Raw genomic sequence first — 14,962 nt, forward strand, 5'->3', positions numbered from 1 at the left:
CCCAAATCCCACTTGATACCGTTAACCCAAGTCGTTACCCATCCCCAAACTTTTAGTTCAGGATGTAATATTTGTTATAAATCTGGATGAAAAGGGTATTGTTGATAATTGTGCTGCTTGGATAGTTGTAAGACCATGTAATCACTTTCCTTGAAATCTATTTACTCATTATGCATGGTAATCCGCAAATAAATTCTTAGGATAATCTTACAACAAAACACTTAAATTTATAGGCACAAAATTAAACAAATGTTTGTATTTAATTGTTTGTAATCTTGGGAGAGTTAAAATGAGAACTATAACAAGTCAATTTATGCCCATGATACTTGTAAAAATGGATAACGATAATTAGAATAACGATTTTCTAAAGTCGGAATTAATTACTTCTTCATTAAACTTACAAGTCACGTTAAGCTTATAAGTTAGTTTTACCAAACAAATTAGCCCCAAACTAACCAAATGGTTCCAAACATACCAAGATTAAGTCAATCCCAAACCAAAGCTAGTCAAACATACCAAGACCGTGCAAGTTAGAAGCTGGTCAACGAAATTGAAATGAGTCAATTCGTTAGCATGACTACCACAGGGTGCGGGCCCCCTTGACCACCATCATTTGTTGTCTTCAGACGTTTGGCTTGCATGGGTCTATGTGTGGGACACTGAGCCTTGTTCCCCAGATCGTTAGGCTTGTCTTGAATCGCTCATGGATCTGTGTGTGGAAAAAAGTCTTGTTCCCTTGGTCGTTTATGGGGTCAGTATGTGGAACAAACTCAACTTATATAAGTTTGCACGCTCAACATCTAACTTGTACTAGATCACGGTTTGAGTGGCACCATATAAATTCCAATTACTCCAAAATGATACAAGTGATACTAATAAAATCACCAACACGATATGTGCACGTTGTTTCGATAACAATCAACCTAACAGACATGATATAGTCATATAAATAAACACAATCCTACACATAATATATTCTTTCAAAAAACCTAAAAGTCACAAACCTGAATTCATTATAGAATGAATTACCAAAAACATATCAATAATCAACACATTCCCCTAAATTTTTCTCCAAGTCAACAAAATTTAAGTTGATTATAAATTTCCCTACTGACCTTCATTTCTTTGTTTCACGTTGAACAGATCGAGGTAGAAACGTCAACCCACGTGTATGGCGTCGACCAAAACTAACAACCGAAGGAGACAAATCCGAAGTAGTCAACTTGGAAACACCCGAAACAAGCCCATCCAGAGTCTCTTCTTCCACTTGCATTGCACTCGATTCATCTGCCACATGTTTTTGTTTCCTTTGGTATTTCTTCACCCTTTCTTTTTTTGAGGGATGCGACTTTTTCAAAAACTCATATGTCGAAGGAAACTTATGCTTGTCCATTAGATGTTGTTGCCGAGACTTGTAGCTTTTCAGCTTTACACCACACCCTTCAACAAGGCATTCATACTGTTCCAAAAGGAAAAACAACCAAACTTTATCATCCAATGTTTTTTTTTTTTATTTTTTTTTTAAATGAAATAAGATGAAATTTTTACCATGGGGTAACCTCGTGCTGCTTTTGCTTGAAAGAAGGAATCATGTGCCTCGGACACGTGTATGCTGAGTAGGCGAGATGTGGGGTATACTCTTGAGCAGACAGAGCAAGAGGACGTGTGACGTGCATTGTAATGATCTTCAAACTCAGTCAATGTTTTCAAGGTTGCCCCACAGCCAACAATTGGACACAGCACATCTCTGGTCAAATAAATTTGTGTTAATGTTTTTCCTTATAGTAGTATTTTTGATAATATATATATGAATGTGTAAGAGGAATGAAATTTGAAATTGTCATGTCAGGCAGCACCTGTAGTTGTCTTCAAAATTTCTAATCTCTTGTTTTTCCTCTTCAGTTAAATCTAGTGTGATCTGGGTATCAAAATGAGAAAGAAATAGTTAAAATCTATCATCTGTTTCACATCATGCTAACTATGTACGTGGAACTTATTGGATACTAATAAACACACATTATGTTACATATTGAAGTTTTTTATAGATGTGTCACTCATACATACAAACAATTAAGTAATAAAAATAGATCCCTGTCAGCTTTTGAATTCTAGGTGTTGAATGAGTTGTTAAAAATGTTATGTTAACTGTTGGTGTATGCTACCATGCATAAGTTTGTGAAAATAGGGGTTATGGCATGAATTAGCAACTTGTAGTTTTTGCATTAAGGGTGTACTTTTAGGATTTATATATTTAAAGCAATATCATCACTAATTTATCACCAACTCGTAGTTTTTCATCACCAGTTTATAATGATTTTCAACAACAATTCATCTTCAATTTCCTAACCAATGCATCACGCATTTGTCATTTTTACACCTATCTATTCTATTGTTCTTTAATTCATCACCAATTTAATCCATACTCTGCACCACTTTATTCCCAGTTTTATCAAATATATGTCATAGTCACAGGGAACTATGATTACCTAAAAATCATCAAGAGAAATTCACAAACAAACTTTTCAGTTTTTGATCAATTACACTATCCGTGACACGGTTGTCATGTCTGAATTCCAAAAGCAACAAATGATTCTGGACATCACAATTAAACAGGTCGGATCTCTCATTGGTACATGTGTAACCTCTAATAAAGATTAGCATCTCAAATCTTGAAATCACATAGGGAAAATCGTAGAAATCAAATCACAGACGAAACGAAGGAACGGAGAGGAGAGGAACCTGTTTGGCGAGAAGTTCACGTTCAATATTTCCAGAAGCAAAGAAGGGATCGTCGGTGTCGAATCGGCGAAGAACTGGAAACCAGTACTTGAACTCTGACTGCAATTGTGTTTGTGTCTGCAAATGATTATCCACCATCATCATCGATGTGCTCAAATGATTATGGAAGCGACGATTGAACAGACAAGAGACTTTCCCAAATTCAACGGCAAGAATCGCTAGAAGCTATACTTCAAACCGCCTAATTATTCGGGTATGGAGTTGCGGGTCGGGCGAAAGAAGCCCCGTTCTCCAACGGCTCTTTTCCTGAGAAAAGTGCAATCCAGCTGGCTAGTGATTTGGTACATATATATGAACCGGGTTGGGTACCAAAACTGGTAAGCTGCCTAAAGTCTCGTTGAAGAGGAAAATTAGTTATGGGCCTATTGCAAGACTTTGGGTAAAGTTAGGCCCTGTTTGATTTGGATCTGACTGGTCCAATCAGATAAAAATATATGAGTCGGTCAGCTCCGCGTGTTTGATATGCTTCAATTTTACATCTGAGCGGGTCAACAATGTCTTAATCGGTCATAACTAAAAACTTTGCTGACTGAATCTGATTGATATCCTTTCCACCATTGCCCCTGAACCAGTACCACCCTCATCCTCCTTCCTCATAGCCATCAATTTAATCCTTGAAAAGGGAAAAAGAAACATGAACAAAGGCAGCAAACGAGGTGGTCTTGTGGAGGATTAGCAAAAAGAAACACGAAAGGGGAAGGAAGAGTGGAGCAGATTAGGCACACAGCAGGTGGGGGGTGGTTCTGTGGTCTTCGATCGAGACAATAAGGAAGGAAATCGAAGGTAGTATCGGTGGAACTTGGTCCGGTGACGACACCGACGCTTTACATCTACGACGTTACCTTGCCTCTTGGTTGGATCGATTTCCACCTTTCTTGTCTCTTTACTTGGTCAACTGAAGGAAACACTCCAAAAATTGGAGACAAATTGACGCCTCCTTTCTTTTTAATAACTCCTAGGGTTTTAAAGGAAAAAATAAAAAGCCCAATACGTATACTTGTTTTTATCTTGGATTATACAACTAAAAATAATCTCATAACTACCATCAATTTATTTTTGAATTCTTATTATTTCATATACTAATAATATATAATTAAAGACACTTATCTTCGGTAGTAATCTTATATGTGGTTTAATAGATTAATAACACATTTATAATTATTATTATTATTATTATTATTATTATTATTATATTGCATAGAAACGCATAGAGGATAGGGTAAAATGGTCATTTTGCATTAGTCAGTACATTCAGTCAGATTTTCAATCAAAAAGCATGATTTCTTACTCAGTCAGAATTTCTCACTCAGACAGACATTTCTCAGTCAGCACTTTCTCATTCAGAAACTATCAAACGGGGCCTTAGTGATGTCAAGACGTGCACAGAAAAACCGGTTCGGAACCGAACCATCTCATAAACCGGTAAACCGGTTCACGTTGAACCAATTCAGGAAGAACCGATCCGGTTCGTGAATTGATCCGTCGGTTTGGACAGGTTCGAGATTTTAGATGTCGGGACCGGTTTAGGACCGGTTTAGTAAGAACCGGTTTAGAACTGCCATCATCATATCCTCCTCATCACCACCTTCCCGCGCCATTTTCACAGCCAACTTCCATACCCACATACTCACCCACCAGAACACTCAGTCCCGTCAACCACCTCCATGTAGAAACAAAACACCATCGCCATCAAACACCACCATCATCACCTACCTTCACCATCTCCACAGGAAAAACGAAACTAAACATTAACCCACAACCACTGCCCCTGTTTGCTTTCATCCACATAAGATATGGCCTGAACAAAAGCAAAAGTATGGTTGTATTGTCTATAATTTTTTGCAGAAGCTAGGACCATAAGATGGCATTACAAATTAAGACTCGGAGCTAGATGGACCTATGCTTTTGTAATGACCAAAAGTCAAAAGGATATGTAGGTAGATGGGTAAAAGCATGAAGCTATGTGTACGATTGTATGATGGGAAAACACAAGGACACTTTTCTGCAGGAAGCAACCTTTACTTTTCTTGCTGTCAATTTTGAACTATAATCACAAAAAACAAAAAGAAGTTCAATAAATCGGTTTGAAGAACCGGTTTCTTCCTGAACAGGTTTCCGGGAAACTGAACCGGTTTACAAAGTTCGCATATTTTTATTGATGAACCGATTTGAAACTGAACCGGTGTTGATCATATTGACCTGAACCGAACCGGTTCTAAAAACCGAATCGGTTTATAAAGAAAACGGGTTTGTGCACCCCTAATGTCAAGTAGACATGCACACAAAAATCGGTTTGGGCTATAGGATCCAATCCGATCCGAAAACCGGATTTGGTCAAAACCGGTTTTGACCGAACCGAATCGGATTGAACCGGCCACCGGATTGAAACCGGATTGGGACTTCGGATGGCAATCGGATTAGACCCCCGGATCGAGAACCGGATTATGACCGAACCGGATCCAAAACCGGTTTGAAACCGGATTTTTTTGTTACTGTTAAAAAACGGGAAATTTCGATTTTTTTTTTTTTTTTTTTTTTTTAAAACTAGCCGTTAGAACTTAAAAAAAACGGCTACTTTGACTTTTTTTGACTTTTTGGCACTTCTAAACACCTATATATACCTTTCATTTGCTACATTTCAATTTTACACAAAAAATTTACTACTTATTCTCATAATACTCAAAAAAATGAGCTCGAGAAATTCAACCGCGGGTCAAGATTCGGATGCAACGGTGGTTAAAATCATACCAACCACTCGGAGTAAAGAAGTGTGGGAACATTACGATTTGTGTTTGTTGTCGAACGGGAAGGAAAAAGCGAGATGCAAGAAGTGCGGAATGTTTTTGGGAAAAGATGGCAATAGCACGTTAAGGAGTCATACAACAAAAACTTGTCCGGCTGTAAAAGGTCAAAGCGATCCAAGTCAACCAAATATTACTCCCGACGGGTCGATCTTCATTTACAACAATGATGACCTTCGTGAAAGCTTTTGCAAGTTCGTGATTCAAGAGGGCTATCATTTCAACCACTTTGACAACCCACGATTAACAAGGATTTTGCGGGAAAAAATGCAACCGCAATACCGGCAAGTAAGTCGCACTTCTCTTAGACGTGATGCTTTAAAATATTGGGATATAGCCAAAAAAGATATGCAATTGGGATTTTTAAATATAAAAACCGGTGTTTCTTTAACCTGTGACGTTTGGTCCTCCGCCGGTAGTTGTCCCAAAAGCTATCTTTGTGTCACGGCACATTGGATAGATCCCTCTACTTGGGTAATGAACAAACGAGTTATTGCTTTTGAACTTTTTGCGCATCCTCACACGGGGGCAAGATTATTTGCAATTTTAGTAAGCGTTATAGAGACTTATAATTTACGCGACAAAATCTTCTCTATTTCGTTTGACAATGCAAGTAACAATACCGCCGCAGCAAAAAGATTAATTGCAAAATATAAACCTATTTTGGATGGCTCGTTTTTTCATACTAGATGTGTTTGTCACATTATTAATCTTGCGGTACAAGATGGTTTAAAAATGATAGATTCGACGATTGAAAAATTCAAAACTATGTTAACTAGAGTTTTTGGAAGACATAAAGCTACAATGGAAAAATATCGAAAGTTTGCCATTTCCATTAACGCAACTCCATATAGTCCTCATTGGGATTGTGACACTAGATGGAGTTCAACATGCATGATGTTTGAAAGTTTGACACGTCAAAGAATCGCTTTGCAATTATTTTACGACACAATTTCAAAAGGAAAAAACCCGGTTTCGGATTATGATTGGGATTTGATGGAAGAGTTTGTGGAAATGTTAAAAGTTTTTAAACAATCAACCACTTTTCTATCGGGTGTGTATTACCCTACAAGTCCGTTGTTACTAAATGAATTATGGTTGATGTCCGCACAATTGGAACGTTTTGAACAAAGAAGTGAAATATTAACGCCTAGTAGCGAACTTGGAATTTATATGGGTTCAAACTTTTTAAAATTCATGAGTGCACCACAATTTAAAATTTTGGATCTTTTGGCTTGGTGGAGAGAAAAGGAAGCACAATTTCCTATTCTCTCCGTCATGGCCCGTGATTTACTAACCGTCCAAGCTTCCACGGTAGCTTCGGAATCCGCTTTTTCTTTTAGTGGAAGAGTTTTATCAAAGTTGAGGATGAATCTTACCCCGGTTGCGGTAGAGGTTTGCGTTTGCTTGAAGGATTACTTGGATTCTGTGGAACGTATACAACACTTGGCATCACTAGAAGGCCCACTATCACAAAATGTTGAACCGGAGATCATGGATGAAGAATATGCACAAGGCTTATCAACACCTCCGGAAGACGAAGACGATGACGATGAAGTCGAAGATGAAGACAGGGATGAAGAATATGGCATTGATGAGACCCCTAGTTACTTGCGTGGCGGTTGAAGAATAATTAAATGAAGGCGACACGAAGTGGAAGACCACAAAAACTATTTCCATTTGGCTAAATGTTATAACGCCACTTTATTATTATTATTATTATTATTATTATTATTATTTAACTAGTTTAAAAACTCTTTCTAATTCGACGTTTGATGTATGTTTTAACTATTTTAATGTACCCATGTTGCATTTTGTGTTATATTTGAAGTCCAAAAAATGTGTATTTAAAAAAAAAAAAAAATAGAGAAAATCGGATCGGATTTCGGATCGGATTACACCGAATCGGATGCGGGGCTCGGAAAACCGGTCAAATCCGGTCAAAACCGGTTTGAAACCGGTTCGGATTAAATGCTGAATCGGATTGGGCGTGTCATAATCAAACCGGATCGGATCCGGATCCGGATCGGATAGGTAACGTTGGTTTCATTACGGGTTTATGGATTTTTGGGCCATATTTGGATTCGTTGATTATAATTGGGTTTGTAAGGGCGGAGCGGACATAAGAATTCATATTAGGTGTTCTTGGTATATGAAAAATAGGTAAAAAATCGAAAAAAATTTCACTGCGTGCAAGAAAAATAGGTGTTGCCATTGTAATACCGGACACCACTATAGATCTGCGAGTGTGGGTTCGCAAGTCATATTCATTTAAAACTTGATTTACCGATTTAATTTATTTAATAAATATATTTGTAACACCCATGTCCGAGATTGTTTTAGCTTTATATTTATCAGGGACCAAAGATGAAGTTTTTGAGGAAACTCTGTGCCACGATGTGGTGCAAGGATGCCCACGAGCGACAATGATTTGAAGGATCACATGTTTATTTGGACCGCCACAATGTGGCCAAGGGTTTCCACGATGTGGCACCTATCCTGACCCAACCCAAGCTTCTTTTAGGGTTCCCTTCGTATTTAAACCCCTCTAAGCCATTTATAACCAGCTACCAACACTCTTATACCTCAAAGAAACCCTAGCCCCAATTCCTTTGGTAATTTGTGGCCTTTGGAGCATTTGTTAGCTTGGAGAAGAAGATAATAAGGAGAATAAGGTGCTCTACTGGTTGATCTTGCAAGGAAACAACACCATCAACGTCTTACATTGCTTCTAAACCTTTGTAAGTGTCAAAGGCTCAGACTTTATGGCTTGAAGTGACTAAATCTAAGATATTGTCCCATGTTCTTCATGCTTAAGCAAGTTTGGAAGGAATGAAGTCATAAAGTTAGCAACTTTATGACTCCCCTGAGTCCCAAGAGCAATATACATTATGGATCGGGACTTTGGTTGGAGTTCTTGTCAATTGCATGAGTCTTGGTTATTTTTTTAGCTTATTTTGATCCAAAATGGATTCTGACATGTTTTGGCCATGCATGTCTATAAAGCTTTCACCTTTATGATAGATCTGGGATTGGAAACCCTTCTAGAGTGGTTGGGTTAAAGACTTTTTTAGATTAAGGTCTCGATGGTTAAGACATTGTAGTATTTAGCTTTATTTAGACTTAGGGTTGGAGAACTTGATCTCTTTGGGTATCTTAATGGATAAAGTTGGAAACTTTATCCATTTAGACCATAGTATGGACCATATCTGAGCTTTGGAGCTCTTGGAGTCGAAGAAAACGACTTAATCCATTAAGTTGTTGGAAACCCAACACCCACAGTGTGGCCATAGGTCTCCACAACATGGCGACCAGGAAATGCCCGATTGTTCAATTGTATGAAGGCCACGGCGTGGCCATGGATGGATATGACGTGGCGGTTGCCATGTATGGATTGTTAGGAGGTGTTTAACACCTATGTTTTGGCAGTGAGATCTGTTGGTTGTGGTCAGTGTAACTTTTGAGCGGGTTTTAGTCGGTGTTGTGATTTTATGTGAGTCTCCTTATTGTTTTATGGGTTGAAGGCACCAATGTTGGCCTACTGGATTATGTTATGTGGGAAGACTAGGTGGTGACACTTGGTAATTTTATGAAAGACCTGGATATGGCTCCCGACAATTTGTATGCAATACAAAGGTCTGGACCTTGGTAGTTATATATAGAATGCTAGTTGTCTTTATGATACTTACAGGGAAGATCGGGAGGTGGCTCTTGGCACTTGTTTGTAAGACCCAAGCTTTAGCCCCCAACATGGTAAGGAAAGACCATCATACGACTCATGGAATTATAGTAACTGTAAGACTATAGATGAAACATTGCAAACTTCATTCTATGTGTGACATGTGGTATTTTGGGGAGCTCAGTATGCTTTGTCCTTACGGTTTTACGTTTATGGTTTCGGGTACTTTCGATTCTAAAAGGAAAGGCCCAACGTGACTGCAAAACACCCCCCCTAGTTTCCATGTTGACTACTTATGATTTTTACTCTGACGTTTAAATGATGTAATCACTCTGATTGGTTTTGGAACAACTTATTTGTATGGTTTATTGTTTTAAAAATGAAAGTTTTACTCAGAATTTTTGGGACATTATAATATTTTTTTATGTTTAATAAATATAGTAAACACGTTGGCAGGTCAACCTGCCAAATGGTCATTTATGTTAGCGGATCATTATTTATTGTATTATTATTATACATGTACTGTTAGCCCAATTTATTTCAAACCATTTGTATTCGGGCTCATTTCCTATGTAAACTATATATATATATATATATATATATATATATATATATATATATATATATATATATATATATATATATATATATATATGAATGAAACTATGTTTACGGGGAAATATTGCAATTTCATGGTATCCGAGCATGCTTTCTAAAACCCTAGTTCCAATCAATGACTTCCTACCGTCGACCATCTCCTCACCTCCTCTTCTTCTCAATTTCTTCTCTTCCCTCGCCAGTCTCGTTTATCATCATAACTAGTGTTGGATTAGTGTCTAAGTCCATAACTATTTTGGTATGTACTTGACCCGATGGTGCATAGTCTTTTTGGGTTGCCTTCACCAAAGCAACTTGATAGGATAAATTATGGAGAGAAAGGATTAAATATGATTTATTAATATATTATGAGAATAATATATTAAAGGAGAAATCATATTGTTTAATTAATATTATTCAATAATTAATTAGTAATTAGTTTTGTGACTAAAAGAGATTAATTAAACTTAAGGGACTGGAATTGTAATTATAAGATAATTGCAATTTGGGCTATGGATTGCCATATATTAAGGAGTGGACGAATTCTATGGGGAAACCCATAAGAAATCGTCCAAGGCCTTAAGGAATGAAGTCCATGGGTTGTTTAGGGCTTAAGCATCTAAATTAGGGTTTCCTTGTTAGATAACCCTAATAGCCTAACTATATATACATCCCTTATGACCCAAAAACGTGGCTAAGCATCCTTCTAGGGTTTCACACGTTTTAGGGCAACCTCCATCCTCTGTCTTCTTCATCATCTTGCTCTTGGTGTTTGTGAACCATTAGAGGAGTGATATTTGTGACTCTAAGCTTTCTAAAGTCAATACAAGGAGGAATTGAGATTGTTATTGCTACATAACAATCAAGGTATGATCTTAAACCTATTCTCATGTTAATATGATTACTTGAATGCTAGAATTAGGGTTTATAGTCTTGGATAACTTGCATGTACAATAGAGAAACCTAGATCCAAGCATTAGGGTTTGTATGAGCACATAGAATGTTCTTATGACTAAAACCCAACAACTAGATCTCCAAAATCAAATGCTTCACCTTTGTGTCTGACAAGCCTTCATCCACGGTCAACATTAAACATGTTGTTCCTATCGTTCTTGGCATTAACCATATGAATCATGACATTTGGCGAGAGCTATTTAAGATCGATTGCATCAGTTATGATGTTACTAATCACATTCAGCCTCCAAAAGAAAAACAAACTACACCTTTCGACCCTACTAAATGGAACATATTGGACTCAATTATTAAGTCATGGTCATACGATACTCTTTCTATATCCCTTCTCTAAACTTTTTTCAGAAAAACTTTGCTGCATTTGAAGTTTGCCATAACATTGAGAAGGTTTTTCGCAATAATATGGAAAACAAGATTATCCACATTGATAATGAGTTTCACAACATATCCATTGGTAACTCTTCCATTACTGAATATTGCAATCATATAAAGAACAATGTTGATTTACTTGATAACATGGATGAAAAAGTGCTTGAACACAACCTTGTTGCCTACACACTTAATGGTTTATCTCCAAAGTTTCAATATATAACAACCGTCATCCGCCATTGTGACCCCCTGCCTTTGTTTTGGGATACTCGGTCTATTCTACTTCTTGAAGAACAACAAATGTTACAAGATGAAACCCAATAGTCGGCACAAACACACTCAAATCATTCATCTTCACCGATTGTTTTGGCCACAGACTCCACTCAATCTCACAACATTCATCTAGAGGCTATCATGGAGGTTGTGGGGGTCGAAATCAACGTGGAGGTCGTGACAACGATCATAATGGCGGTCGAAATAATTTTCAAGGTGGTGATGGTGGTACGCATTTTCCAACAACAACCAAAGAAGTGGCGACACTAGGATGTTCAGTTGGTACTAGGTTCCGTCTGGATCTAGTCCAACAGGTCAAGCACATTGAGATCAATCTTCGTTTTGTTCATTATAAAGTATCGATAAGTCATATACAAGTCTTACATGTTGTAACGCCTGTGTTTCCAGGCTTGCCATTTTTAGCAATGTAATGGTCTAGTTTAACCTTTGTAACCCGTTTTGAAATAATAAGATTGTATTATTTGAGTATTATGTGTTTTGTGCTTAATTGCTTAATTATGTGGTTCGATTAATTAAGAATAAAAATAAGCGTCAAAATTTAAGTGTAAAAAAAACTTGATATCTTTAGATAATGTTGTAGTAGTTGAAACAAGGTTTCCGAAGATATAAAGAATGCCGAAATCCGAGTTATAATGAAGAAGTGATGACCTGTCGAAGTTTCGCGACAGACCCGGCACGACACAGCGCGACGTAAAAAGTGAATTTATGTTAGAGCGATATTTAGCCTTAGCAATCTAAATGAAAGTCGTAGAGTATGTCAAACCATGAGCGTGCATAAAAAGAACGCCCAAATCTGACTTCGTATGAGGAAGTTATGATTTTTCGAAGTTTCGACTTAGCAGTGTGCAGGCCGAATGCTCGATTTGAGACCGAGCGGTTTTTAGCCGAAACAATCTAAATGAGAATTGAAGATCTCATTAATTTTAGTAAAACGATAAAAAGATAGGCGAAAACGAACGTCGGATGAAGAAGTTATGATTTTATAACGGAGTTTTCCTGTCCCGGCCTATTAAAAATAAATAATAAAAATAAATTCAAAATTAGCCGACGGAGTCTAAACGAAAGTTGTAGAGCGTAGTCTCACCTTTCCGTGGATATAAAGAACGTCGAAAACAGAGTTCGTATGAAGAAGATATGAATTTCCGAAGTTTGATAAATAATTTGTATTTATTTTTAAATCAAAAATCCGGTATTATCCATGGGGGGGGGGGGGGGGGGAGTCACCGGCCTTATCCCCGTTACGCCGCGCGTACATGAATTACGCCCCGCGTAAATCGCAGATCCAGCCTCCTATAAATAGGATGCGAGGGGTCCGGGTTCATTTGCTAATTTCCTCTCGTTTTTGTGCCGAAGCTCTGCGTTTTTACCCCCGAAGCCATCCCGAAGCCCCGGTAATATTCCCGAGTCCCGAAGCGAGTCCCGAGATCCCGAAGATCCCGAGAAGTGCGGTTTCTGAGCCGAAGCTCTGCCTGCGAGAAGTTCGATTTTCGTAGAGATCTTCCAGATCTGCTGAGGATTACGACTTCTGCAAACCGTAGTGCTGTCCGATCATCTTTTGATCAAGTGAGTGTATACTACCTTTCATAAACGCAATAATAATACCAGTATGGTTCGAGGGTATTAATTTTATTGTCTTTTATACGTGTGAATGCGTTGTTACTTTCTCCTAACGTATAACTATAAAGTATTTTATACGAGATACGTGTTATGTGTATATTTTGTTGTTATATGTGTGAATGTATATTCACCTTCTTTTATCTTACAGATATGATTATTTCTATATGAAATATGTGTTATGTGTGTGCCTCATCTGTTATATGGAAAATGTATTGATCAAGCATGCTATACAGGTTTTGAAAATATGTATAAAAGTGTATGTTTTTAGCTACTAATATGTTGGGTAGAACATGGGTAGATAGTTGGTGTGTACTAAACAGATGAGAGGCCTCGTTGTTGTTTTGATCCAGTCATCTAGCGGAATTTAGATGACGACCATGGAATTTTCTAGACAGTCCAGTGGAACGCTAGCAGGCTCATAACCTGTAGGTGTTAATGAACTTGGGTGTTCATTCGTTGTATTCCATCCCCCTCATGGTTGCCTTATTTGACTTATATTGCTGAGGAAACCCCGCAGCATGTGTTGTCACCCCGATGAAAATATTCTTAGATTAGGTCCCTTGTGTTAGTTATTTTAGGGACGTAAAGTGAGAATAACGGGAATGGGTAACTGGGTTATTGTTGGTTGATAATAATTAATTTAATTATTTATTGTGGGTTGAAAACCCTATATGCTCACCAGGCTCCAAAGCCTGACCCACTCAGTTTTAAATTGTATTACAGGAAGTGGCGGAAGGGCATGAGATGGATGACTTGTAATGTATTCGTTTATGCTTATTGGTCTGTATCGGAACATGACACCCCGAGTTTTGATTATAATGAAAATACATTTCTTTTATGAAATGCTTCGGTAAACATTGTTTTATCATGTTTTGTTTTTGGGAACAAATTCCGCAACTCTTTCAAATCAAAAGGATTTACTCTGAAAATATTTAAAAGCATAAATGAAAATCGGTCTTTTCTGGCCAAGATTTTGGGGATGTCACAGTTGGTATCAGAGCATTAGTTTAAGCGAACTAGGAATTTGTAGGATTTCTAGACTTAAACTTAGAATGCTAAGTGGAATTTTGAGATGTGTGTCTGTTATGTTTTAGACACGAGCAATAGTTTATTTTAGGGAAGTTGCCTAAAATGCTTTATGTGCTAAATGTTATATGTTGCCATATATGATATTATTTGTTTGGATCTATGGTCTGTTGCCGACCGGATCTAGAAACCTTATGTGTGTAGGATTCTAAGCGTACGTCTACGATATTAGAACTAGCATGTAAACGTTTCGGAGTGATAAGGATGATTGGAATATCTATCGTGAATAAGGATCTAATTTCACCTTATTGGGTGTGTAGATCAAAATGGTGAGAACAAGAAGTGGAGTTGGAAATACTGATGAAAACAGGAATCAACCACCAGTGATTGAACAAAGACCTGTTGTAGCAGCAGCACCTGAGCCAATAACCATGGCTGGTGTGCAATTGATGATTCAGACGATGTTGGATCGTCAGATGGATGAAACTAGATGGTTGCTTCAACAAAATCGTGAAGAACTGTCGATTCGTGTGGAAGAGCCTGAATTAAATGAAGGGCACTCGGAAGGTGGAAACTTTAGTGGGTCTGTTGGTCAAGCCAACCCACCGATAGTTAGGCAAGATAACCGCGACGTGTGGCTACAGAGGTAAGTTGCAAACTATCTATGCCGTGCGTCAATTCCGAGGTGGATCCGTTCGTTGGTGGAACACTTTAGGAAAGACCGTAAGCCCAAATGAGCCACTGCAATTGTCATGGGCAGAGTTCTTGGTGCAGTTTAAGCGCAAGTTCTGCTCGGCTCAAAATCTGT

The 14,962-nt window shown here is 37.8% G+C and overlaps 1 protein-coding gene across 1 annotated transcript; it reads right to left on the reverse strand.

Annotated features, from left to right (window-relative positions):
* Positions 1–903: 903 nt before the first annotated feature.
* LOC145032303 (nucleic acid binding / zinc ion binding protein) lies at positions 904–3,000 on the reverse strand. The gene is made up of 4 exons (XM_078981069.1): positions 2,740–3,000; positions 1,857–1,918; positions 1,549–1,747; positions 904–1,459 (listed from the first exon to the last, which is right to left on the reverse strand). Exons 1-4 carry the CDS (start codon positions 2,881–2,883, stop codon positions 1,118–1,120), a joined length of 747 nt encoding a protein of 248 aa, XP_078837195.1. The 5' UTR covers positions 2,884–3,000; the 3' UTR covers positions 904–1,117.
* Between the last annotated feature and the right edge of the window lie 11,962 nt (positions 3,001–14,962).

Source organism: Lactuca saligna, chromosome 2 (assembly GCF_052625555.1).
Source record: "Lactuca saligna cultivar CGN05327 chromosome 2, ASM5262555v1, whole genome shotgun sequence".
Lineage (NCBI taxonomy): Eukaryota > Viridiplantae > Streptophyta > Magnoliopsida > Asterales > Asteraceae > Lactuca > Lactuca saligna.